The sequence below is a fragment of the Cupressus sempervirens genome, chromosome 1 (genome assembly GCF_028749045.1).
Source record: "Cupressus sempervirens isolate cs-2001-9-10 chromosome 1, ASM2874904v1, whole genome shotgun sequence".
Classification (NCBI taxonomy): Eukaryota; Viridiplantae; Streptophyta; class Pinopsida; order Cupressales; family Cupressaceae; genus Cupressus; species Cupressus sempervirens.
In genome coordinates, this window is record NC_143118.1 from 546,505,992 (window position 1) to 546,531,215 (window position 25,224).

Below are 25,224 nucleotides of genomic sequence, written 5' to 3' on the forward strand. Positions count from 1 at the left end.
TAACAATGCTTTGATTTTTGAATTTTATTGTGCAAATTTTGTTCTTTGACATTTAGAGCATATTTCCTATTCTATTGCCATGAGTAGAACAATTGAGAAGAGAATCATTATAATTTTAACATATGCAAACAAAGATAAAGGAAGAGGACATTAACTGGTACTAGTAGCAAGATAGTGAAAAGCTTAAAAAAGAAAAAAAGTTTGAAAAGAGGGAGCTAAAAAAATAATAAAAGGGCAAATTATAAATAATACCTTGTCCTGTTTCATTCATATGATTTGGCATACTACCTCTTCAATCATAGTAAGCTTTCCTATAGGGTAATGGCTATAACAAGGTCTACTAGTGTTGCAACTATGATTTAATCCCTTGTAATTTTTGACTCACATTAGAAGACCTGCACGTACAAGAAACACATAGATTGTATGAAGCTTGCAAGCTCATATTGTCCAAGGATCTAGTTCCTTTACTGCTGCATGATCTTGAATCATCTCTTTCTCTAGTTCTTCTTGATTTGAATCCATTGACATTGTATTAAGGATTTTTTGATACAAATCATTTAAATTGATGTTATTACGCACTTGTGAATTTTTTTATGCAGTGCTCTTTGTGCCCTGTTTTTGCCCTATTTAAAAAAATCTTAGCTCCTTAAGGTAGCATGAATTTAGAGTTTAAACAATTTGCATAGAATTGATGCCTTACTAATTTAAGAGAATTTTTTAGTCACTGAACCATTTAGGGTAGATAAACGCTATGTTCATTTGACCTTGACCAGATGATGCCTTTGTCGTGTTAGAGTGTCGCCTTCAATCTCTTGTTTAACCCAAAAAAAACATGAAGACATATTCTATTCCAAATAAACAAATTCAAAGTTTTTGCGATGGAAACAATATCAAACCCAGGTCAGAAACAACTCACATAAATTAACACAACTACTTGCAAAAACCCAAAGTTAAAGAACCAAGAAAGGGCTTTATGGGACTTGAAGCCATACCTAAGACAATTGCCCCAAAAAACATGTCTACATGCTCTAAACACATGGAAATAAAGCCAAAAAAATAGGCTACAGATTAAGGATTTAAGAAAGTAAAACTTATAGGCCAAAAATCACAAACACCATTGCTAGCAAGTCTTTTTGCTTGTTTAAAATCTTTTCCTTTTGTTAGCTATGCCAATAACATTCTCAGATTGTAGAGAAATAGCCAAACACAAATGCAAAGAAACATGTCAATAGAAATTTGAGTTTGTGAATGTTTGAGATAGAGATAAGCATTAATGAGCGTTCATTAATCAATATTTAAGTGACATAGATATGCATTGTTATGTTGGCACAAACTTGTTGTTGAGAACATCTAAGTCTTTTAATTTACACTCAATTTATGTTTGTGAGAACTAATTTTCTCCTTGCCAAAATTAAGTGCGACTAATGAAATGTAGTATTTTGCTAATTTAAAAATAGTTCATTAAAGTTAACATTTCAATAGATTCAAAAAATGAAAAAATACTTTGATCTTATTTGTCAAACCAATAAAACTAATAGCATGTGCATAGTATTCCTTGAACTAATAAAAAATAGTATATTTGGAAAATATAGTCAAGCATTCTTTCATCATTTGCAACAAATAAAATCAAACATATGTATCACAACACCTGCAACTGAACATTAGTATGACCAGGCCGGCAAAATCCGCAGGTATGAGCTGAAATAGACCGACATTTAAGGCTGCGAAGGTCTCCTTCACGTATTTGACAGGTACTATTAACCATTTACTCTTCACTCATTAAATTTCTTTTTATGTTGCAGTGTTGAGTATTTTTCAGGTTTTAATCTCATTTCTAGTTTTTGAATTTGATTGCGTATACAAATTTTCAGGGTTTCTCAACTCATATCACAATTTTGGGTTTTAGTTTTTTCCCTCAAGCTCTCTTTCTTTTCATTTCACGTCTGGCAAGGTTTCGCTCTGGTTCGAAATTTTTTTTACAGCGCAGCTGGTGATAAAGGTGAGAAGTTGAGGGTTTGTAAACTAGAGTTCGTGGCAATGAGGGTTTTTCTCTGTATGCCCACGGGCAAAACTGTTGCCCTGAGGATTGCTGGAGATTCGCCAACGGTAGCCACTCTGAAGGAAGCAGTCGAAGCAGAACAAGGAATACCTTTATGTGCCCAGAGGTTTATCTACTCTACGAAAAATCTGTGGGACTCGGGCTCGAATCTTGTAGACTATGGGATAAGGAACGATTCGACAGTGACAATGCTTGTTCCTCTAAGCGGAGGTATGCAGGCGCCCGTCCAGCCGCGGCCCAGACTGGAGTTTCTCAATACAAAGCCCCCTACGAATTACGTGGCTGGTCTAGGCCGAGGAGCCACGGGTTTCACTACAAGGTCTGATATTGGGCCGGCAAGGGCAGCCCCTGATTTGCCTGACAGGTCCGCCACTACAGTTGGCGGTGCCGCGGCATCCCAGGGCGCCGGCAGAGGGCGTGGCAAGGGAGCTTCTGGGGCCGAGGAGGAGGAAGAAGGTGATGATGAGAAGGGCTACGATGAGAACCAGAAGTTTGATGAATTTGAAGGTAACGACGTGGGCCTTTTTGCCTCTGGGGAATATGATGAAGATGATAAGGAGGCCGATGCCGTGTGGGAGAGTATTGATAAGAGAATGGATTCTCGTCGCAAGGATCGCAGGGAAGCGAGGCTTAAGCAGGAGATTGAGAAGTATAGGGCTTCCAATCCTAAGATTACAGAGCAATTTGCGGATTTGAAGAGGAAATTATATACTCTTTCCAGTGAAGATTGGGATAGTATACCGGAAATTGGAGATTATTCGTTAAGGAATAAAAAGAAGAGGTTTGAGAGCTTTGTGCCTGTGCCGGATACTTTGCTGGAGAAGGCACGGCAGGAGCAGGCACATGTCACTGCGCTGGACCCTAAGAGTAGAGCCGCTCTTGGAACTGAGACACCGTCGTCGCAGACTCCTGTGACTGATCTGACGGCTGTTGGACAGGGGAGGGAAACTGTGCTCAGTCTTAAGCTTGATAAGTTGTCTGATTCGGTCTCTGGTTTGACTGTTGTGGATCCAAAAGGGTATTTGACCGATTTGAAAAGTATGAAGATAACTAGTGATGCAGAGATTTCAGATATTAAGAAGGCCAGGTTGCTTCTAAAGTCAGTGACACAGACCAATCCAAAGCATCCGCCAGGTTGGATTGCGGCTGCAAGGCTCGAGGAGGTTGCGGGGAAGATTCAGGCTGCAAGGTATCCCGAATTTTTCATACTATGTTTGTTATCGTGTTGATTACCTTTTTCTTCTTTCTTTTTTTTTTGGATTTCTTGTATTTTCTTTCAGTATGCATGACATACTATTGATATCTTGTTTTTTGATGTGTTGAGTGTCTATTTTATTCTTTTTATTGCATTTTCTCCCAGCATGCATGAAGCTGGGTATGTTATCATACGGCAATTTTTTAAAGATAATTTAGAATACCATCCTTAATTCAATGTGCACTTTACTCGCAAATCAGATGGATGACTTAATAATTCCATTAAATTCTAGAATACTTATAAATAACATCGACAATTAAATAGGCTAGTTGTAGGATAATTCAATTTTAGTAAAGGTGATGCAGGCACACTACAGAAGAGCAATTATTGAATCACACTCTTTGCAATAGTAGAGGAATCAGAAAACAATGAACCATGGAAAAATCAATGAAGACAGAGAACTGTACACCAATAAAATAGCTGATTGATCTCATCATTACTCTGCAGCCTCATATTTACATTCTTTTCCAAACTCCCCAAAAAAGACGCTATTACAGCAACCAAAATTTCCCTTTATTTCAGTACATTTCTACCGAACTTGCTCCTACGGGGATTGCCAACAGCTAGTAAACTGAACAAATTATGCCTAAATTCTCTCCTACGTAACTGCCCTAGCTAAGACTAAATTTAAAGAGAACATGACTCGGCAAAAACTAAAAGAGGCTCTAAAAGAGGCCAGTCAAACAACTGGCTGAGCTGTTATTTGACCTTCAGTTAACTGAACAGTCATCCGAATTAAATGCTGAACTTGGACAGCTGTTAGGCTGAATGCTCTGCATCATCCCCCCCTTGCTTAGAAAGGCTTGGACATTTCAGTCCTTTTGTGTCTGGTTCAAAACTTGGATCAGCTTGGTTTCGTTTAAGTAAGTCAGCTTTGAAACCATGATAATCCCTTCCAGCAGATTAGATTTAATTTGAGATCGTTACATTTTTTCTTCTTTCGCTTCTGACCACTTGTTGAAATAAAGATCCTCTTCCTTTGCCAATTGGGCTTCGTCCTCTTTTTCAAGCTCATTGAAATCTTAGTAGTTCTCCTCCATTGGAAATTACAAATTGACAAAGGGCCAGCAAAAGGAGTTCCAACAGATAGAGTCTGAGCTGAAGGAATTATGGTGTATATTGGAAGGTTATGAAACAAGCAGCTACAAGAAGCCACAGAAAAAGAAGCCTACAACAAAGGTGTTGAAGAGTCATGAGGAGGTGAAAAAGAATGAAGAAAATCTTTTACAGTGTAACACCAGTACTGGGGTACTGTTGTGAGGTTCTCACTATTAAGATAATATCTTATACTTTCTATAATAGTCAACTACTTGTCTGTAGTCCGTCTTTCAGTCTAGATAGGAATGTTTCCTATCCCGTCTCTTTTTTCTTCAGTCCAGATAGGAATGTTTCCTATCCTGTCTCTAGTTTTGTTTCTAATTCCGTCTTCAGTCTACGTTGTTTCTTTTAGAAACAATGTCCTTGTAATTCTTTATAAGGAACACATTTGTTCCTCTGTTAATGAATCATCCGGAAATCCGTTAATCTGCCAACTCTTCTTGAATCTTGTAACATGGTATCAGAGCTATTACTTAAATTTTTTCGAAAAAATTTATAATTTCTTCGTGAAATTATTTGATTAAATTTTTTCAAAATTATTTCTGTTGAATTTCTCTAAAACCCGCCTAGGGTTTTCGGCCTAGAGAAATTCCCGAACTTGGGTCTGCCTGTGTTTGTTCAGCACACTCTAGTCCCGTTCGTCCATGCACATCGATCCTTGAAGAAAAATCTGCCATTTTTTATCAAGAAACCTGAAGTTTTTTCAAGCTTTTTTCAGCTAGGGCCTTTTTTTCGAAACCCTAATTTTTGGGGTCGAAAAAATATTATGTTCGGAGATTCTTGGTGGGTTTTTCGAGAGCTCAACTAGGTTGTCGTCCGTTTTTTCTGGGTGCCTCGATTTTCGAGCTAGTGGATCCAAAAAACGACAGCAGATTCCTTCTAGGTTTTTCGAGCTCTCTATTGGGTCATTCTCTGATTCTTCTGGGTCTTTCGTACTTTTGCCTCGAAGAACGTGCCTTCACAGATTCTCACAGTTTTTCATTGAAAAACGTGCCATGGCATCTCTGACAAATATTCTGCTCGAACATAATTCCAAATTCAATGGTCGCAATTATGGAACCTGGAAGCAGCGCATCATCGCAATCTTCGAATATCGAAACACCGATCAACTTGTTCTGGGTGTTAGGCAGCGTTCGACTTCTCCGGGTCCTGATCAAGGTGAAGCTGCATTTTTCGCCTTCTGAATTTGTTTCTGTTTTTTATGGGTTTGTTGATTTTCTCCTCAAAAATCATTTCAAGTTGTCTGTAATACACAAGGTTGCGTGAGATTCTGGGTTTGTTGATTTTCTCCTCAAAAATCATTTCAAGTTGTCTGTAATACGCAAGGTTGCGTTAGATTCTGGGTTTGTTGATTTTCCCCTCAAAAATCATTTCAAGTTGTCTGTAATTCGCAAGGTTGTGTGAGATTCTAGGTTTTACCGTTTTTTCCACAAAAAACGAAGCTTTGTAATTGCAATTTGTTTTGGGTCATAGCACTCTTCTGGCAAAGCTTCTTGGTTTCAGCATTCTGTAGATCCAGGGAGGGTCTCAATTATCCCAGAATGTTCCGACATTCGTACGTTGACCATTAAGGGAGGGTATTAAGATAATATCTTATACTTTCTATAATAGTCAACTACTTGTCTGTAGTCCGTCTTTTAGTCTAGATAGGAATGTTTCCTATCCCGTCTCTTTTTTCTTCAGTCCAGATAGGAATGTTTCCTATCCTGTCTCTAGTTTTGTTTCTAATTCCGTCTTCAGTCTACGTTGTTTCTTTTAGAAACAACGTCCTTGTAATTCTTTATAAGGAACACATTTGTGCCTCTGTTAATGAATCATCTGGAAATCCGTTAATCTGCCAACTCTTCTTGAATCTTGTAACACTCACACTATCATCCTAAAACTTTGGGGACCCCCCTTTTTTTAGTCGCCTTGGCAAATTTTTTGAAGTTGTCCAAAAAATTTCGATTTTAGAAAATTTTACGTCTTGGACACCTTCAGGCCTGGAGGGAGGAGGTTAGATTTATTTTTCACCTAGTTTCAACTTGATTTTCCAGAATGACCAATTTCTTCCTTAGGCCAGACAAAATTCAAAGAGCAACACTTGGCAGGATAAAATTGTAAATTTTGTACTTAGACGTTTTTTTTGAAAATTGGGATTTAATTGTAGTATAAATTTGGATAATTTTCAAAAAATGAAAATTTTGTTAGATCCAAGTTTTTTGGAAAATCTTGAATTTTCTTTGGTGAGAAATTTAATTTTGTGATGATGAAATCAAATTACAAAATCGATTTTAGACTCTAGAAAAATGATTTATTTTTGTCCAAAAAGTAAGATTGCTTATCAAAATCGATTTGAATTGAATTGCAAAAATTGGCTTTAAATGGATTAAAATTGCCTTGAAATTTTTTTAAGCCTTTAATGGAATTGGTAATTTAATATTGAAAGAATGGCTTTTGGCTAGCCAAAATCCGATTTTAATGACATTAATTATTAAATTATCATTAAATGGAAACATTTAGCATCTCCAAGGCATTATTTACTTTATTTTTGTAATCTTGGTCTAATTGGCAATTTAAAAAAGTAAATTTCATCTTGGCAAAGTTAATTTCTGGCTAAGCATTTAATTGGGGGCTAGTTTTTTGTTCTAATTAATAATTTTTTTGCTCTTAGGGTCCTAGTTGGCCAGCTAGAAAGGATGAGCAAGTGGGGTATAAGAAGAAGCTCTTTCCCCTTTTCTTCTCAGTTCTCATTTTTCCTCTTCATAGTGTTAGCGATTTTTGACTTGGGGCAGTCTTCACTTGTCTTTGGCGATTTTTATCTTGGAGCAGCTCTTCCATTCCTTGCCATTTTTTGTCCTCAAGGCAGATTTCTTTGTTGCTAGGGCAAAACTCTCCATGTTTGGCGATTTTTTAGAGAGCAGATCTGCACTTTTTCTTGGCAATTTTGCAAGCATCTAGGGTTTTGGCGCCTCATTATGGACTGTTATGGGCAGTATTCACTTCATTTTCAGATCTGATCCTTGGCATTGTTTCCAGTATTCAGAGGCAGCAAGATCCATCATATTTGGGCACCTTCATTTTCGCGATTTTCCTAGGGCAAAATTCTCATATATGGCGGCTTCTCTAGGGTAGATTTGAAACTTCTCTTTGCTAGGTGATTTTTGCAAAGACTGATTTTGCTAAGGAGCTGTGATTTCTGCCCTAACTTGGGCAATTTTCCTTGGAGGAAGAAACACATGATAAAGGTCTGATTTTGGGCAAATGGTGGACAATTCCGAGAGCACTAAATTTTGATTTTTTTAGCTAGGGCCCAAGATTTGCAAGGGATTTGAAATTCTTAAGTCTGATCCTAAATTCCAAAAGAAGACCCGGCCATTGGTAAAGTAACTTTAAATCATTTAGAGTTGAAAGGGGTCCTTAAGCGGATTTCTCTCTTTCGTTCTTGTTTAGTTTTGTTTCCCTTGGTTCTTCTTGCATTCATCATCCACTACTTCATCATCCTATCATAAGTTGAAGTTTGGAGATTGATAAGTGTAGAATCCATGATAGGACATTTGAAGTGGCAGAAATAAGCTAGACCACCCTAGGAATGAAGTGTAGTCCATCCAAAGGTAATGACGAGGTAGAAATAAGTGGTAGTCCCACCCCTAGGTTGAAGATTGGAGATTGATAAGTATAGTGATAGGACTTGGAAAGGCAAAAATAAGTGTAGAATCCATTGATAGAAAGAAGGTTGGAGATCGATAAGGGTAGTTCATATCACTTAGAACGAAGGGGCAGAAATAAGTGTTTAGGATGGTAGATGTTAGTACAAGCAAGAACTTTAAGGGAACAAATACTAAGAAAAACAGAGGATATGATGCCCAAAACAATTTTTTTCTCAAAAATGAGGCGAATAACCGATACCAATGTTGGTACAGTAAATATGTTATAGGTAAAGGACAGATTAAAGGAAGGACAATCCCCTTTGGTAAAGAAGATATACAAAAGTGAAATTCTACACGCAACAACTTTTCCTCCTACATTGCCTTGTCCAGAATTGGTTATGGAGTGCGCATCTAGGTTTGATCTAATCAACAAATCCATCATTTTTGATGAAGGGAAGAGGGTGTTGGCCAATATTGGCGGACAAGCGATTGAAGAAGCATTTAATATTCCCCAGTACAAGAGCATGACAGTGGTGATGATGGATCAGGCAGCCAAATCATTTCAGAATAATCGGGAAGCTTATTTCACACATCTAAAGTAGGATTGGCTTCACGAGGGAAAGAAAGGAGTCACCAAATCATCAAGGCTTACAGTGGCAGATTTCAAATCAGAATATGGAGATCTTATTGTGCTTCTCAGCCAGAGCATGGGGCTAGCTGAAGGTATGCAATTCGAAAATTGGAGGTACTTCTTTATTGATGAAATTAAAAAAGGAAAAAGAAGATTTGATTGGGCTAGGATCATAAGCGAGAACCTAGAGTTGCAACTTAGAACTGTGCAAAATCAAAAGCAATTCTACATGGGATCCTATTTGTTTTACCTAATTGCTAGATTGTATAAGAGTCTGAGACTTAAGGCCTTAGGAGAAGTTGGCAGTGGGCCAGGGCAATATTTGGTGCATGAATGCTATCCACAGCTTCATTTGCACAACAAGGATTACAAAATGTTTTGTGATGCTTTTGCCATGAAGATAGTAAGGGTATTACAAGGGACACCTGCTGATTGACTCTCATCAGAAGCATAAGCGAAGATAAAAAAGTATGGGAGTTGGTTTATCCAATTTCTGCAATTCACCTACATTAGAGTAGCAAGGAGTACATTTTGTCCCAAGAGGCTTCCAAGATACCCACCCAACAAGGTAGTTTTGATGGAATTGGCTAGGCAACTTGAGCACTATGATAGAATAATGAGACTCGAAGGTAAGATAGGGATTACCTTCTCATTCGGAATTGGCAATGATAGTTGCCCCAATCGGGTCGCCTTTGCAGTTGCGGAGAAGGAATTGGAATGTTATCATCTAGGATGGTACAGAGCAACGCAAGGATTCGATCCTAATGGTCTTATCAAGGTATTTCATGGAAATGTGTTTAAGCATGTTCCCACTATAGAAGACTTTTGGGCCAATGCCAAGGATGATTTTTATGTGAGAAAGCTAGCTTTCTGAAGATTGTTGGTGAACATGATGAGAGATATCAAATGGAGAGGCCTTGATATTCCCAATCAACTGGAAGATGATGGAAATGTGCTGAGAGGAGATTATGATACGGTAGAAGGAATGGAGTTGAATCTAGTAGATTGGGATGATCATCAGGTTCCTTCCTTGGAGGCAGTTACAAGAGCAGTTGATTTGCATACCGAGTCATGGTATAATGAAAGATTAAGGAAGCTACAAAGTCAAAGGATTCCCCTTATGAGAAGATGAAGCCAAAGGAGGGTTCAACAGAATCTATAGAATCAATCGGACAGAAAGGTGAAGGAAGTAGCTGGCAATAGGAAATAGTGAGAAGCAAGAAAAGGGCTTTGGAGGTTGAGAAGAGCAAAGAACATCCGGAACCTCCAGCCAAGAGATAGCATGCAACATCGTCAAGAGAAAGCATAATTGAGGCTAGAAGCCAAGAGGTAAATTCAAGTGATAAAGGGGCCGCGGTAGAGGTGAGCTTTGATTTAGAATCAAGTGGTTACATTGAGAGCACCAAGTACTCTCCTCTCTCAGAAAATCAACAAGGAGATGACATGGCAGTTACTAGTGGAGAAGAAGATGGGCCGATTGATATTGAGGCAATAAGTCAAGCGCCCGAGACCGTTGGTGATGCTTTGCTAGTCAAACCAAATCCATATTTGGGCAGATGCATCGCACTACTATGGTTAAGGCAAATGCTCATGCCAAGAGGCGAGGTAGTAACTGCCTGAACAGTTGAAGACATCCAAGGACTAATAGAAAAGGGTGATAGCGAGAACCAAAAAGAAATGGCAAAAACAGTGGCAAAGGTAATCAGGAGCGACAATGATGGTCACCGAAAGGTTCAGATTGCTATACCAATAGTCAACAAGGCATTGGATGAGATTGTGGCCCAAGAATATGAGATAGTGGAACACGACTTGGGAAGAAACATAGATGATATGGAATGTGAAGAGATTCAGGAGGGTATAGCTTCAATCAGAGAAAGGTTGAGGAAGGAAAATGAAAGGATCATAAACTTGGAGGCCGAGAACAAATATTGGAGAGATTCCCAACCTATCTAACAGTTGCATTAGGCAACCCTTCCTCAAGACAGTGGGAGCAACCTAGAAGAAATATCAGCTCAGCTACACGAAGTCAGGGATTGGATCCATGATACAATCCAAGATGGGCAAAATTTCTTGCCTTCCTTTATCTTGACATTTCGGTTATTAGTGACCGTTAGAAACAAATTCAGAGTATTTGAAGAGGAGTGGAAGGATTTCCTTCTAGTCAAGGATTTGGCTATTCCCAGGCTATAGGCGTTCATCGGGCTTCCAGAGGCGTATTTGGAGAGGGCCAAGTTGATTGATGAAAGAGGATTGAGTACAGTTGAGTCTTGGTTTGTTGCTTTGACTACCAGATTGAGAATACTCGAGGAGATACAAAATGCAATTGCATAGCACAGCCCAAGCATCGACACTTTCATTTCAACCATGATGAGTGACGTTGGGGTGGCACTTGATTTTGAAGACATCAGAGAAGAGGACATTGATGAGACAAGACTTGGATCAAGATTGAATGAGTTAGGAAAGATTGCTATCAAGAAGAAACATTTGGGCACCCTTTCCTTCCTCAATGCATTTATCGGATTTGCAGAAGAGTATGAGAAGGGCAGCAAGTGGCGTGATGAAATCGGTTGAGCTCAAGAGAAACCATACACCTTGCCCTCCCATGGAAGAAGTCAACAAAAGGCTAGCTAGGTTCATTGCCTTAGCTAAAAGAATGAAAGAAAAAGGGAGATTTATATTAGAGCATTTGATGTAAGCCCAAGTGGCAATTTCTCTTTCTTCTAGGGTAGGACAAGTGTCTAATTTTGATTGGCCACCATTTCGGTGCCTTCTCATTGGTTGCTACTTTTCCACTCTTTTCATTGGTCCATTGGTGAGGTGGCATCTTCTCATTGGCCGATGGGGTGGCAACCCTAATTAGGGTTTCTAGGATTCAATCTAGATTGTCAATTTTGCCTCTTTATCTCTACCGTCGATTGTACATTTTGGCCTCTATATAAGGCCATTTGCTCTCATTTGTAATGGTCGGAGAAAATTGTTGCAAAGATGATGCCAAAATTCGCTATTTCTTTCTCATTGTTGTGACTTGCATGGTGATTAAGAGCCTTTGGTATTATTGCATGGTTTCTATTTCCAAATAGTTAGAGTAAAATTTCCTTTCAAGTTGTTAAAGTTGGTTGCATTTCAAGTTGTTAAGTACAGAGTAAAGTAGATGAATAGTTGCATGGTAGCATTAGTAGATGTTTGATAGGGATCAATACTAGGCCACTAGCATCCTAGTGGCTTGTTGGGAAGCCTTGTGTGGTAAACTAGTTTATTTTCCTTTGAATCATTGCATCCATGGAGGTGGAGCCACTAATTAACTTTCATTAGGTTCGATCCCAGTCCATTTGCTAATCTTCCATCCATAGTAGGAGTAGAATAGCAAGTAGTTTAGGAGTTGGAATTTTGAAAAGGAAGGTTAGAAGATAAGTCATAAGAACCATTCACCCTCCATCACCATTGCCTTCCCACCAACATCATCTAACACTCACACTGAATCACCATCTCTATCATTCCACCAAAGTCCAAGTCATCCTCAAACAAACAGTGTAAGGCCACCTACGTGATTACCAACAAATCACATCGATATACTGAGTTAGTATCCATAGGTGTAAGGAACATTGGAGTTATTCTCGTGTCCCATGAGTATTAACTTTTCAAAAGAGGAATTGTGTTTGATACTCCGTATCAAATATTCAATTGCTAATATGTTATGTGGTATAAAAATTGACATCAACAGGTACGTCGGGACGGGGAGACGTTGGGATAAGTTTTTAGAATGGGAAGGGGGGGGGAATGGTCCTCATTTTTGGGTCAGCAAGGGGACGGCAGCAAGTGGTGGATGGGGCAGGGAGGGGTGTTGTATAGTATACTTGTAGAACTTGAAATGCTAGTATGAAATGATGTTTCAGTAGAACATACCAAATTGAAATACTCAAATATAACAAAATTGCAACATGAATTATAACCATTGAACATTCAACGTAGTAACATATTACATACCCAATAGTCACATTCAAAAATCAAAAGTCAAATAGAGATTCAAGTACCCAACCCAGTGGTGGCATGGTTGTAGAATGGCGGAGGTGGGGGTGCTCAAGTATCCAGTGCGGGGACATCTCGGGGACAGGTACTTTGAGGTTTGGGAGGGGGGTGCAAGTCCTTGTGTTACACCGATCTTTTACACTATGGGCAAGAGTCATTCTCAGAGAGAGTAGTCATTGAGTCAAGGATTAGACAAGGAGTGGCATTGTTAGAACAAGGAAAAATAGAATCCATTGAAGAATTGGCAGAAATATTAGTAGATAAAAGGCCCTTGGATGAGATCTTCCAAGAGTTACAAAGAGAAGAAATAAATGAATGGTTTGAAGATGAAGACATAGTCAATTGTGGGGAAGCTGTTGAGTTGTGTAACCCCAAAGAAGGGGAAGGCATTGAATAGTACAATGCAAAAAAAGAAAAAGAAGACTGCAATGCAGCCCATCACAAGAGGAGGCTCAAATGGTTGTAGTAGTGGAAGCAATCCACATTGAAAAGTAAGCTACAATAGTGATGGAGATCTATGAGAGCCCTATGTGTGATGAAGATTTGTCGGTTTTAAAGAACATAACTTGTTGGAAGCATTTGCAGGATTCTCTTTAGAATTCCAGTAGTGATGAAAAAGGAGTAGATTAGTACTTCCCAAAAGAGGAAACAGGGATTCTTGAGAGTGAGAGTAAAGATACGAATAGTTATGTTATAAAGGACAATGTCCAAAATGATTTTTTTGTGAACATCATACTAGGTTAAGAAATGAAGACCATCTCAAAAAGTATGATATGGGAAGCATACCTAAACAACATAACACGAGGAGAAATCAGTGTTGTTCTTTGCACCATTTTTATCACCTGTACATACATCACCTAAAACAAAAACAACGTTAAAGGAATAAAACTCGCCCATAACTGATTTCTCCTCTTTTGTGTTATGTTGGTTAGGTATGCTTTCCATATCATACTTTGTGTGGTGGCCTTCATTTCTTAATCTAGTGTGATGTTCACAAAAAAGATCCTTTTGGACATTGTCCTTTATAACATAGCTATTCATATCTTTACTCTCTTTCTCAAGAATCCTTGTTTCCTATTTAGGGAAGTAATGATCTACTTCTTTTTCATCACTACTGGAATTCTGAAGGCAATCCTTTAGCTGCTTCCAACAAGTTGTGCTTTCTAAAACCAACAAATCTTCATCATACATGGGGCTCTCATAGATCTCCATCATTGTTGTAGCTTCCTCTTCAACGTGGACTGAAACATCCGATTTTTCCCAAGTCTTAATTAACATCTAACAACTCAAAGAATACTGTTATTACTTCGTTTCATAGGAAGACTGTTATATCATTCATGTTCATGTGAATAAGATTTACCGTTAAAAATTAGATAGACAAAATTTCTTAACTAAAAACTTGAAATACCATCAAATGAAATTACTTCAGAAATTGAAAATCACATACCTCAGAAAGTTGAGACTAAAATCAAACTAGGGATGCTTTCGCAACCACTCGGGTTAGTCCACAAATACACTATAACAATTTTACATGATGACTAACATCTAAAAATCACTATCTCAAAAATCAAATGATAATTACAATTAAATACCACTATATTTTAAATTAGGGCATCACATACCAGTGTGTCAATTAGGGCATCATTTACCATCGGTTCATTTAGGGCTTCTGATACCGCTATATCTCTTAGAGCTTCCACAACCACGGATTCAATTAGAGCTTCCGATACCATTGATTTCAATAGTTCTTCCAATACCATGGATTCAAATAGGGCTTCCAATACCACGGATTCAATTAGGGCTTCCAATATCACTGTATCTTTTAGGATTCCAATCATTTCTCAATCAATTAGGGCTTTAGATTCCTTTCCCTCCGATTACTTAACTGTGACAGTTTCTCAAGATTAGAAATATGCTTATACTCAATTCATATAAATGAAAAGCAATCCATGATTCCATCTCTTATATCTAGGTGTAAAATAACAGTAACAATGAAATAACTCAACTTAATCTTACCTCCTCATAAATAAAAGTAATATTACTTGTTTCCAATAAACAATTGAATGCAAAGCTTATCTTTGTCTAATGCACGACTAACATTCTTGAGTAGAGGTGAAACATTGTCAGGGGCTTAACCACCCAACCTCGGACCACAATTTATCCCCACACAATCTCTAACGAGAAAGTTCCTTCCTACCCGGAATAGGTAGGGGTCATCTTGCCATCCACTGGGCTTTCTGGTAATTAACTCACCATACGACTTGGCAGCAAGAGATCACATTAACAGGGTTATGCATGAGCTATTAATTAATTCATATTAAAATGATAAACTTTGAATTGTCATAACTGATTACTGATTCGTGTTGCTATAGATTCCTCTTTTCACCTCGTCACCCTTTTTCTTGGCTACACAGCCAGGTGAGTTCCAGGTGTTAGGAATTCTCAGAACAACCAGTTTTTGTCAATTTATTCAAGAAGACTACATGCATCCAGCATCTCACAGTCTGTGATTAAAAGATTTCAAATTGAATGTTTAATTAATTAAATTAATCATAACTGATTTCTCTTTAACTTCACCTCATCACCATTCTTAGGCCATCAAGCCGGTGATTCCTAGGTGCTTTCAGATTATTATTCATAAGATGCTTTACACCTTCTTCACCACATACTGGCATCCACCTGGTGAATTCCTTGGTGTTCTGGATTCTTTATCTCATTCTTGGTTATTTAAATTTATAGCAGAATGTAATTGATTTCATTTGTGATGATAACTTACTTAAAAAGAAGTTCAGAAAAATTACATATTCGAATATATGAAAGAAGATGTCAGATTTTGAATATAATCCTTGCAATGTTATTGTACAAGGCAGTCGGCAAACTTCCAAAGAACATGACAAGCTTTTAAAGGAAAAAATGACAGGATTCAAGCATTAAACATAGTCATTTACCGCAAAAGGAAAAACAATAACCTTCGTAATGAAATATGGTAGTATTATATACAAATCGAGTCTTATTACCCCATACTGTTCAGCCGGCCCAAGGATTTAGTTCTGCAGTCATAATACCAAAGGAAGACATAAACAAATTACATGAGTTAGAGTATCTTACGTGACTCTCTCTATTACCAATTCTTGAGATGAGCCCGCACTTGTATCAGCCCATCTATCTAGCTCAGTGGCTTGCAGAAATGATATTGATTTGATTCAACGCGAAAATACAATCAGAACTGGATTGAGTCTCTACAAACAGCTAACAAGGACTCGGAATGCTAAAAGAATTGGAGAGCCGATGAAGAGTGCATGAAAAAGAATGCTGAAAGACCATAAGGAATCCATAATATAGATTGGGCCAGAGCTTACGGCTACCTTCAGTTACAAGATTATGTTCGAAACTTATTCAAATTGGCTTTAAAAGAAAAAGAAAGAGGGGAAAAAATGAGAAGGAAAAGAAGATGAAAGGTTTTAAAAGTTATTATAATTTTTAAAATCTAATATGAACAAGCAACATCACTTAATTAATTATTAAATTATAATGGTGTTAAATCATTTTATATTTAAATGTATGTTTATAAATAATTATTAAAAACAATATAACGAAAAATAAATTAAAATCTTTTAAGATACGTTTTATATTTTAACTCAATTATTTTAATTAAATTATTTATTTAAATAACTCATGTAGTTCCACAGACGTATCCTATTTCAAATCGTTAGGTCCTCTACCTGTCTGCCCAATGATGGTGATGCCCTGCCTAATTCTTTTCTGACAATGGTTCCACCCGTTCGACATGCTCCCTGCAAGGAATTTCTCCGTAATTAAGTTATAAATTATATAATCATAAATAATCATAACAATTAACCTTTCATCTTAATTTCATGAATTTGCGATTAAGGATCAACTAACATGTCATCTTCACTTGAAATCATAATGACCAACTATCTTACCATTTCGCCAGATTATATCAAATTAAACTGTCAACTGACTTCATGCGAATCTCAACAGCTATATTTCAAGCTAGGTCAAAAATTGGGATGTAACATGGACTACTTCCACTAGTACAATCATTTGAGCCTCCTCTTATGATATGCTGCATTCTTTGTCATTGCAGTCTTGTTTTTCTTTTTCTGCATTATACTCTTCAATGCCTTCCGCTTCTTCAGGGTAACACAACTCAACAGCTTCCTCACAGTTGACTATGTCTTCATCTTCATACCATTCATTTATTTCTTCTCTTTGTAACTCTTGGAGGATCTCATCCAAGGGCCTTTTATCTATTAATTTTTCTACCAACTCTTCAATGGATTCTGTTTTTTCTTGTTCTAACAATGCCACTCCGTGTGTAATTGACTAACCTCTCTGAGAATGACTCTTGCCCATAGTGTAAAAGGTTTTCTTCATTCTTTTTCACCTCCTCATGACTCTTCAATACCTTTGTTGTAGGCTTGTTTTTCTTTGGCTTCTTCTAGCTGCATGTTTCACAATCTTCCAATATACTCCATAACTCCTTCAGCTCAGACTCTATCTGTTGCAACTCCTTTTGCTGGCCCTTTGTCAATTTTTGTTGCTTCCTTTGCTTTATATATTCTTCTACTTTTTATATCCTCTTTCTTACATCATGATACAACTCCAATTTCTTATCTGATTCCGCAACCATACCCATAGCATTAAAAGAGAACTTAAACTTTCTCCTTCACTCCCCTTTTGAATAAATTATCATAAATTTGAAGAACAAATCCCGTTTTATGTTAACTCTGACATCCCTCAATGCTGCTCAAATTATTAACACAGCCTGTTTTCTTAACCTTAGTACCACATTTCCTCCTATTTTTGGCTGCTTCCTGAACAATAATAACTCCCCATTGACAATTTAAGCCTTAACAGAAAATTGTGGTCGGTTGCAGCTACTCCATGCTGCTTGAACCATATACAAATTATTCTATTTGAAATTATTTACTCACTCTGTAAGCCTTCTTTAAGTGAATAAACTCTACATAAGTGAATACATGTACTGCACAAGCTGTTCGAATCCCTCTTTGACAATTGATGCACAAGTTGTCTTCATTCCTCTTGCATGGTCAATGCATCGAGTTGTTTGCAATTCTCTCACAATCAGCCTTTCACCACCACAGATCACAGTCACATAAACGTTTTGCTCTGATACCAAACTGATGCAGACGCTTCTCAAATCTGCAAATTAGTGAAGGCATACTCTGTATAACAGAGGAAAAATTAAACAGAGAAATATACAACAAACATATTTTATTATACCACACAAAAACTCTGCTGTTTTCTTTATTCAATAACAGAAAATTCCATCTCCAAATCTCCCCATGCCCACAGCCAAAAAACTCCTTTATTTGAGTATCCCTCTGCCAAATTTGCTCTTACTGGGATTGCTAACAGCTAGTAAAACTGAATCAAATTATGCCTAAAGTCTCTCTTACGTAACCACCCCAGCTAACACTAAATGAGAGCATGACTCACTCAGCAAAACTAAAAGAGAACAGTCAAATCAACAGGATGAGCTGGCATTATATCTTCAGTTAGGGTCCAAATGATTGGAACAATCATTTCCTAATTAAACACAGCTCAACTGGGACATATGTTCACAATTGTCCACATCAAAAGGCCACATGAAACGCTAAGGATGTTGTGGTCACAGACTGATTGCTTCTGTAAAGCTCATGTTAATGCTAAAAATATCAACTGATGATGCCACAATTCGAAATATTGTAAATGGATGTTACAAATCTGGAGGCACTGAAGGTCTAGAATAGAAATTGCTTGAAAATTGTAAAAGTGCAACATAATGTGAAAATGGGTTGAAATCTTATATGCTGCAGAAAATGAATGTAATTCTGCTAGAGAAACCAAAACAGAAAAAGAGAAAAACGTACGACTGAAAGTGATTTGTCTACATTAGGCAACATAATATGTGCTCTATTATTGGTACTCAACATAAATCCTCTAAGTACCTTAGGTTAAAATCAGTTCATATTCTTTCATTGTTTCCTACAGGAAAAAGGATGTGGTTATTTTCCAGACAAAATAAAATCATGGGGTATTTTTATATAAAAATCTAATTTTATATACCACAGTGGAATCCAATGTTTTAATTTGATGAGAAACAGAAAACGTACAAGCTAAGAACGGGGAGTTTTGCAAGTTTCCTAGCCTTCAAGTGGGTAAACCGTAAAATTATAAAATACCACGTCCAGCTCCAATAGGTGAAGCTGGTTACAAATTCATCACCAGTTTGGCAGAAAACATAATCCTTGGTTATGGCATAGGCTAAAAATCAACCTGCAGGGTTGTACATTACAACTGGAAAAAGAAAACAACATCTATACTAATCCAGAGTGGTGCTTCCCTCGGGCAGGCCAAGATGACTGGGCAAGTATAACTCCAGGTGAGTTCAAATCACGGATGAATTTACAGAAGGAACATCCCTCATGATGTTATATTAGAGAATTTTATAGATGTAAAGCAACTTCTGCAAACTGCAAGTCTTCACTTTGATAGGAAAGGTTAGGGCGGGGCACTGATTTATTGGGAAAGGTACTCTTGAAACAGTTCCAAAACATCCAATTGAAAAGAATTAAACATGGACATCTTGAGCCCTATATTCTGAAGATGATTTAGTTGAATTCTACTGGTGCCCAAGCCCTTCTAAATTGAGCTCCCCACAATGAATTTCCTCAAAACTTCTTTAGCCCAAATGTATTCATCCGTTTCATCGGTTCACCTGCCCTTTTAACTCTCCCTTTGCGTACTGCTGAATAGCCAATTGGGGGAAATTTAATTAGTGCCCTTGTGGATTCAAGGTTTCTTCTTTTTAAAAAAATTCAGAGGTCAGAAATTCTCATATTTGCCTTAATTGGCAACACCAGAAGGAGAATTTGTCAACTGCAAGGAAGAAATAAAGTTATCTTCTTTTTACCAGTTCATGTAAGGTCCAGAATTCAAAAGACGTTCACATCCACACATTTTGCATCCAAACAAACAAGGATTGCATTGTGGAAGGGATGTTAGGAATACAATTGGGTAGCTTTCATACTGACAGAACAATCTTCACAAAATATATAGAGGTCCAAAACCATAAAGATAACAAAACCAAAAACTACTACAAATGCTTATATCAATTTTCCCTTGCTCACAAAAATTGGAATTCCAGTTCTACTCAAGATACATTGATTCTTTGTTTCAATGGAGACTTCTAGGTGCTCCAAATATTCTGAAGTTTTTGTTTTAAGTTATTACATGCTTGCTTTTACATCCAAAATTTGGAAACACAAATTCATACAGCTATAGCCCACACCCAAATGTTGTTGGTGGTGCTATTAACAGAACAGAATGAATATAAGGTAACAACTTGCAGCCCACAGTGGATATCTGAGACGGAAGATGCAGTCGGAGTACGCATAAGATGCTTCTGGCCCCATCAAACTCATTATTTGTCAACACAAGAAAGCAAGGGAAAACTGATAAGTGTTATATTCAGTTGTACATTTTCTTACTTTTTTTAAGGTCAGAACAAGTTTATGCAATAATCAGAGATTTGCCCTTTACCACAGTGTGATAGTGACTTCCTGGAATAGACTCGCACATTGTGAGATACATAGGCTTCTCTTCCTCCACTCAGCAATGGAAGTAGCCTGGTGTACCCAGTAACAACGCACACTCTGCATGCTCAAAAACAGTCCTCCCTTCATCCTCTGGAATAGACTCGCACATTGGGAGATACATAGGCTTCTCTTCCTCCTCCACTTAGCAATGGAAGTAGCCTGGTGTACCCAGTAACAACACACTATCTGCATGCTCAAACACAGTCCTCCTTCCATCCACTATAGAACACATACTCAACTCGGTCACTTGCTCATGTGTTACCATGCTCGTGTTCCCTGTCTTTGCAACCTTGAACAGACCATCTGCAGCTCAATCAAACTAACTGCAAAGACCCTATTTAAAAAGAAAAGAAGGAATAAACTGGTGGCAGGGATCTCTGAGGCGGTGTGCTTTGCACTGCTGTCATGGCATTCTGATATTATCTGGAGGGTTCTCTCTGTAACCCTGTTTTCGTCCGACACAGCTCAACAGGTTGGAAAAACACTTTTTTTCCTGGGCAGCGTGAGACACTCGTGATGGGCTATGCCCGCCATGTAATAGCCCATCAGCTAATTATAGGGCATTAGCTTGATTGTGTTTACAGTTGCTATCTCATTTTCAAGTGATTATAATTTATTAGTGAAGACTTCAAATATATTAATTATATTATGTTTTTACTATTATTCCTATTGTCTTTAGATAGTATTGTTGATCTAACTAATTTTAAATTTTAAATTATGATGACAGGCAGTTGATACAGAAGGGGTGTGAGGAGTGCCCAAAGAATGAAGATGTCTGGGTAGAAGCCTGCCGATTGGCCAGCCCAGATGAGGCCAAGGCTGTTATTGCACAGGGTGTGAAAACAAATCCGAATTCTGTGAAGCTGTGGATGCAAGCAGCAAGGTTAGAACAAGATGATTCAAAGAAGAGTAGGGTCCTGAGGAAGGGGCTAGAACATATTCCAGATTCTGTAAGGCTTTGGAAGGCTGTGGTAGAGCTGGCCAACGAGGAGGATGCAAGGATTTTGCTACACAGGGCTGTAGAGTGCTGCCCATTGCATGTAGAGCTCTGGCTTGCACTAGCGAGGCTTGAGACATATGAACAGGCAAGGAAGGTTCTCAACAAGGCTAGGGAGAAGCTTTCTAAAGAACCTGCAATTTGGATAACAGCTGCCAAGCTTGAGGAGGCCCATGGCAATACTAACATGGTAGGAAAAATTATTGAGAGGGCCATAAAAAATTTGCAAAAGGAAGGTGTTGTGATTGATAGGGAAGCTTGGATGAAGGAAGCGGAGGCTGCAGAGCGAGCAGGGTCTGTTGTGACTTGCCAAGCGATAATTCGGAATACAATTGCTATTGGAGTTGAGGAGGAGGATAGGAAGAGAACATGGGTTGCAGATGCAGAGGAATGTAAGAAAAGAGGTTCAATTGAAACTGCTCGTGCAATTTATAATCACGCTCTTTCAGTCTTCCTTGCAAAGAAGGGTGTATGGCTCAAGGCAGCTCAGCTAGAAAAAAGCCATGGAACCAGAGAGTCTTTAGATGCTTTATTGAGGAAAGCTGTGACCTACTGTCCTCGAGCAGAGGTGCTGTGGCTAATGGGTGCCAAAGAAAAATGGCTTGCCGGAGATGTTCCTGCAGCACGTGCAATCTTGCAGGAAGCCTATGCTGCAATACCCAATTCTGAGGAGATTTGGCTTGCTGCATTCAAGTTGGAGTTTGAAAATCACGAGCCTGAAAGGGCTAGAATGCTTCTTGCTAAGGCTCGTGAGAGAGATTGCACAGAAAGAGTCTGGATGAAGTCGGCAATTGTAGAAAGAGAGCTGGGAAAAACTGCAGAAGAGAGATCACTTCTTGAGGAAGGTCTTAAACGATATCCTTCATTCTTTAAATTATGGCTTATGCTTGGGCAGCTTGAGGAACGCCTTGGAAACTTGGAAGCTGCACGAGAGATTTATGATCAAGGCATCAAGAACTGTCCAGAGTGTGTACCTCTATGGCTTTCTGCTGCTAAATTGGAAGAGATAATGGGTGGTTTAAGTAAGGCGAGGGCTATTCTTACTATTGCCAGGAAGAAGAACAATCAAAATCCAGATCTTTGGCTTGCTGCTATCAGGTCTGAGTCAAGACATGGAAACAAGAAAGAGAGTGAAAGTCTTATGGCCAAAGCATTGCAGGCATGTCCAACTAGTGGCAAATTGTGGGCAGCTGCAATTGAGATGGCTCCAAGACCACAGAGGAAGACAAAAAGTATGGATGCAATCAAGAAATGTGATCATGATCCCTATGTTATTGCAGCTGTTGCCAAGCTATTCTGGCATGACAGGAAGGTAGAGAAGGCTAGGAATTGGTTCAACAGGTCTGTTACTCTTGCTCCGGACAATGGAGATTTCTGGGCTCAGTATTACAAGTTTGAATTGCAACATGGGGCTGAGGAGGACCAACAAAATGTATTGAAAAGATGCATTGCAGCAGAACCAAAACATGGAGAACGATGGACATCTGTATCAAAAGCAGTGGAAAATTCACATCAGTCTATAGAATCTATTTTAAAGAAAGTAGTTGTCACTATAGGCAAGGAAGAAGGTGTTGTAGGTGTATGACCTTCACAAGGACAAGCCAGTTGCGAAAGTACAAAATATCAAAAGGGCTGCTTTTTATGGCTGTTAACTATGAATTTACTACCTCGCATAATTATGGAGAAGTCATTAATCTCCATAGAATATCACGAAGGTAATTTCATATTTGCTACTGTAATTGCTGCTAATCTATATATTCAGAACTGAGTTTTGTGGAAAAAGTAGCGAAGTTCGGTGACTTAATTTTTAGAAACTTGTAATTGCTTTTTAGCTGTAATTTAATGTTTTTTTTTCGAATTATTTATAATAATATTCTGATTTGTAGAGGTATGCATGATGAATTATCAGTTGCGTAAATATTTCAAAATTCAATGTGTTAAGTCAAGTCATCTCATTAAATGGAAGGAAATGTGAATTTTTTGAGATGTAAGGTGTTTATCAACATTATTGCCTCTAATCTGAGGCACCAAACAAATGACTAAATAATTAGAGGGAGTCAACCATTTTGATGGGGAAGAATGGTTATGTTGTCAAGAAATGGAAGAATTTTATATTACTGGTTTAGGTGTCGCTTATTCATTCTAATTACCTTCCATTTCTTATTTTTTGTTTTTTCATTCTGTCGTCGTAATTAGCCTTTGGTCATTTTGTTGTGATTTTCATTAAAAATTTATGTATGTTAACATTAAAAGTTGATTTTTCTGTCAACTCGTGAATTCACAATTAAAATTCTACTGTTAAGTAGTATGGTTCTTTAATGCATATGATGAATGCCTTGTATAATTGAAATTTCCCATATTTTTTGTCCTATTTATTAATTCTCATTACTAAAGAAATGGCTTTCTATCCCAGCTGTCCTGGAATGCGTTCCCTCACCCCTGTTGTATCCATCCTGGAAGCTCCGTAGAACATAGTTACTACCCACTACGTCAAAAATTTAATATATTCCTCAGTGTGGATTGTTATATGAGTTTGTAGGCTTTCTTCTTTAGTGTTTTTCTAAACCATTTGAACAGCTATATTTATTTGAGATAATATGTATCCGTTCTCATCTTTTTTTTTATGATATGCCTTGTATAATTGAAATTTCCCATATTTTTAATCCTATTTATTAATTCTGATACTTAAGAAATGGCCTTCTGTCCCAGTGGTCCTGGAAATGCATTCCCTCATCCCTGTTGTATCCATCCTGGAAGCTCCATAGAATAGGCCGCCTTCTTTGGTGTTTTTCTAAACCATTTGAACACCTATATTTTTTTATGAGATAATATGTATCTGCTCTCATCTTTCTTTTGTGGATGCAGGTTTCACTGTCTAGAAAGTATAATACAAGAGCATACAATTGTCCGTATGTGGTTGGGTTTGGAAAGCTATCTCCATGTCATGTTCTTGTATCAAAGAGGAGCATTCTGTTCAGCATTTTTAAAATCATAGCAAGGAACTAAAGGCGCTTAAAATTTTCAGTGGTTTTAAATAGTATGTCTTTTTTGATTATATAAATTCTCATGATCTAGTAAGTTCCAATGCTGAAGGATACATGGTATATAAATGTGGGAACAATGTTGATTTACAGGGAGCCATCAGCAGTAGTGCAGCGTCAAGTCCCCTAATCTGTAACTATGATAACAACACAAATTTAGTAACAGTTAAAGATTACATAATCAATAAATCTTAGCTCCAAGTAACTTTGTTTCTAGCATTTTTGATGTTTGCATCTACTCTGCAAGAGCTGTTAATTTTAACAGAATGTGAACAATGGGTACAACCTTTGTAATATGAGATGGTACTATCTTTGCAGCTAGGGAGATTAAAATACTAAAAAAAAAAAAAAAACTCCATTCCTGGATGGAATGGAGAAGTTCATTAGGTTGAGGGATAATGTCATCAAAGGATCAAATATATATGATTTCACGGCCATCTCTGTATAAGGCATTTAAAAGGTGGCACTATTCCTGAAAGTTGCTGCTTGTGAGTCATCTATAGTGCCATTGATTTTTACCCTCTCGAATAAAAAATATATACAACATGATGTGAACTGAGCTTTTTTGGCGATAGACAGTCAACTAAGAAAATATGAAATAACGTTAGTAAGCAGTGTTTTAAAAATGTCACTTTTGGCATGTAATATTGTATTACTGCTTTGTCTATTCATGTTTGTTAACCCATCAGTTTGGAGTACCAATTGTTCTTTTAGTTCGGATACTTGTATTGTTCTACTGGACTCGAGTCCAGGACTGATGCCAAGGTTTGCTTCTATATTGCTGCAGTTTATTGTTCGGTGTGTCCGATGGAGTTTTTGACTAAAAGTCTATAACCAATACGTATACCACCCTTTAACAAAAT

The 25,224-nt window shown here is 37.8% G+C and overlaps 1 protein-coding gene across 5 annotated transcripts; it reads left to right on the forward strand.

Annotated features, from left to right (window-relative positions):
• Nucleotides 1-1,580: 1,580 nt before the first annotated feature.
• On the forward strand, nt 1,581-24,580 carry LOC149578618 (protein STABILIZED1-like). Of its 5 annotated transcripts, none has more exons than XR_016364630.1 (4): nt 1,581-1,751; nt 1,872-3,248; nt 21,051-23,035; nt 24,186-24,580. XR_016364630.1 is itself a non-coding variant. In XM_089830266.1 (3 exons), the coding sequence occupies exons 2-3, from the start codon at nt 2,038-2,040 to the stop codon at nt 22,903-22,905; spliced, it is 3,066 nt and encodes a 1,021-aa protein (XP_089686392.1). In that variant the 5' UTR covers nt 1,581-1,751; nt 1,872-2,037; the 3' UTR covers nt 22,906-23,102. The 5 variants fall into 5 exon arrangements, 2 of the variants coding, with proteins under 2 accessions (XP_089686392.1, XP_089686402.1); XR_016364632.1 differs by having other exon boundaries at nt 1,607-1,751; nt 1,983-3,248; XR_016364631.1 differs by having other exon boundaries at nt 1,610-1,751; nt 1,952-3,248.
• The last annotated feature ends 644 nt before the right edge of the window (nt 24,581-25,224 follow it).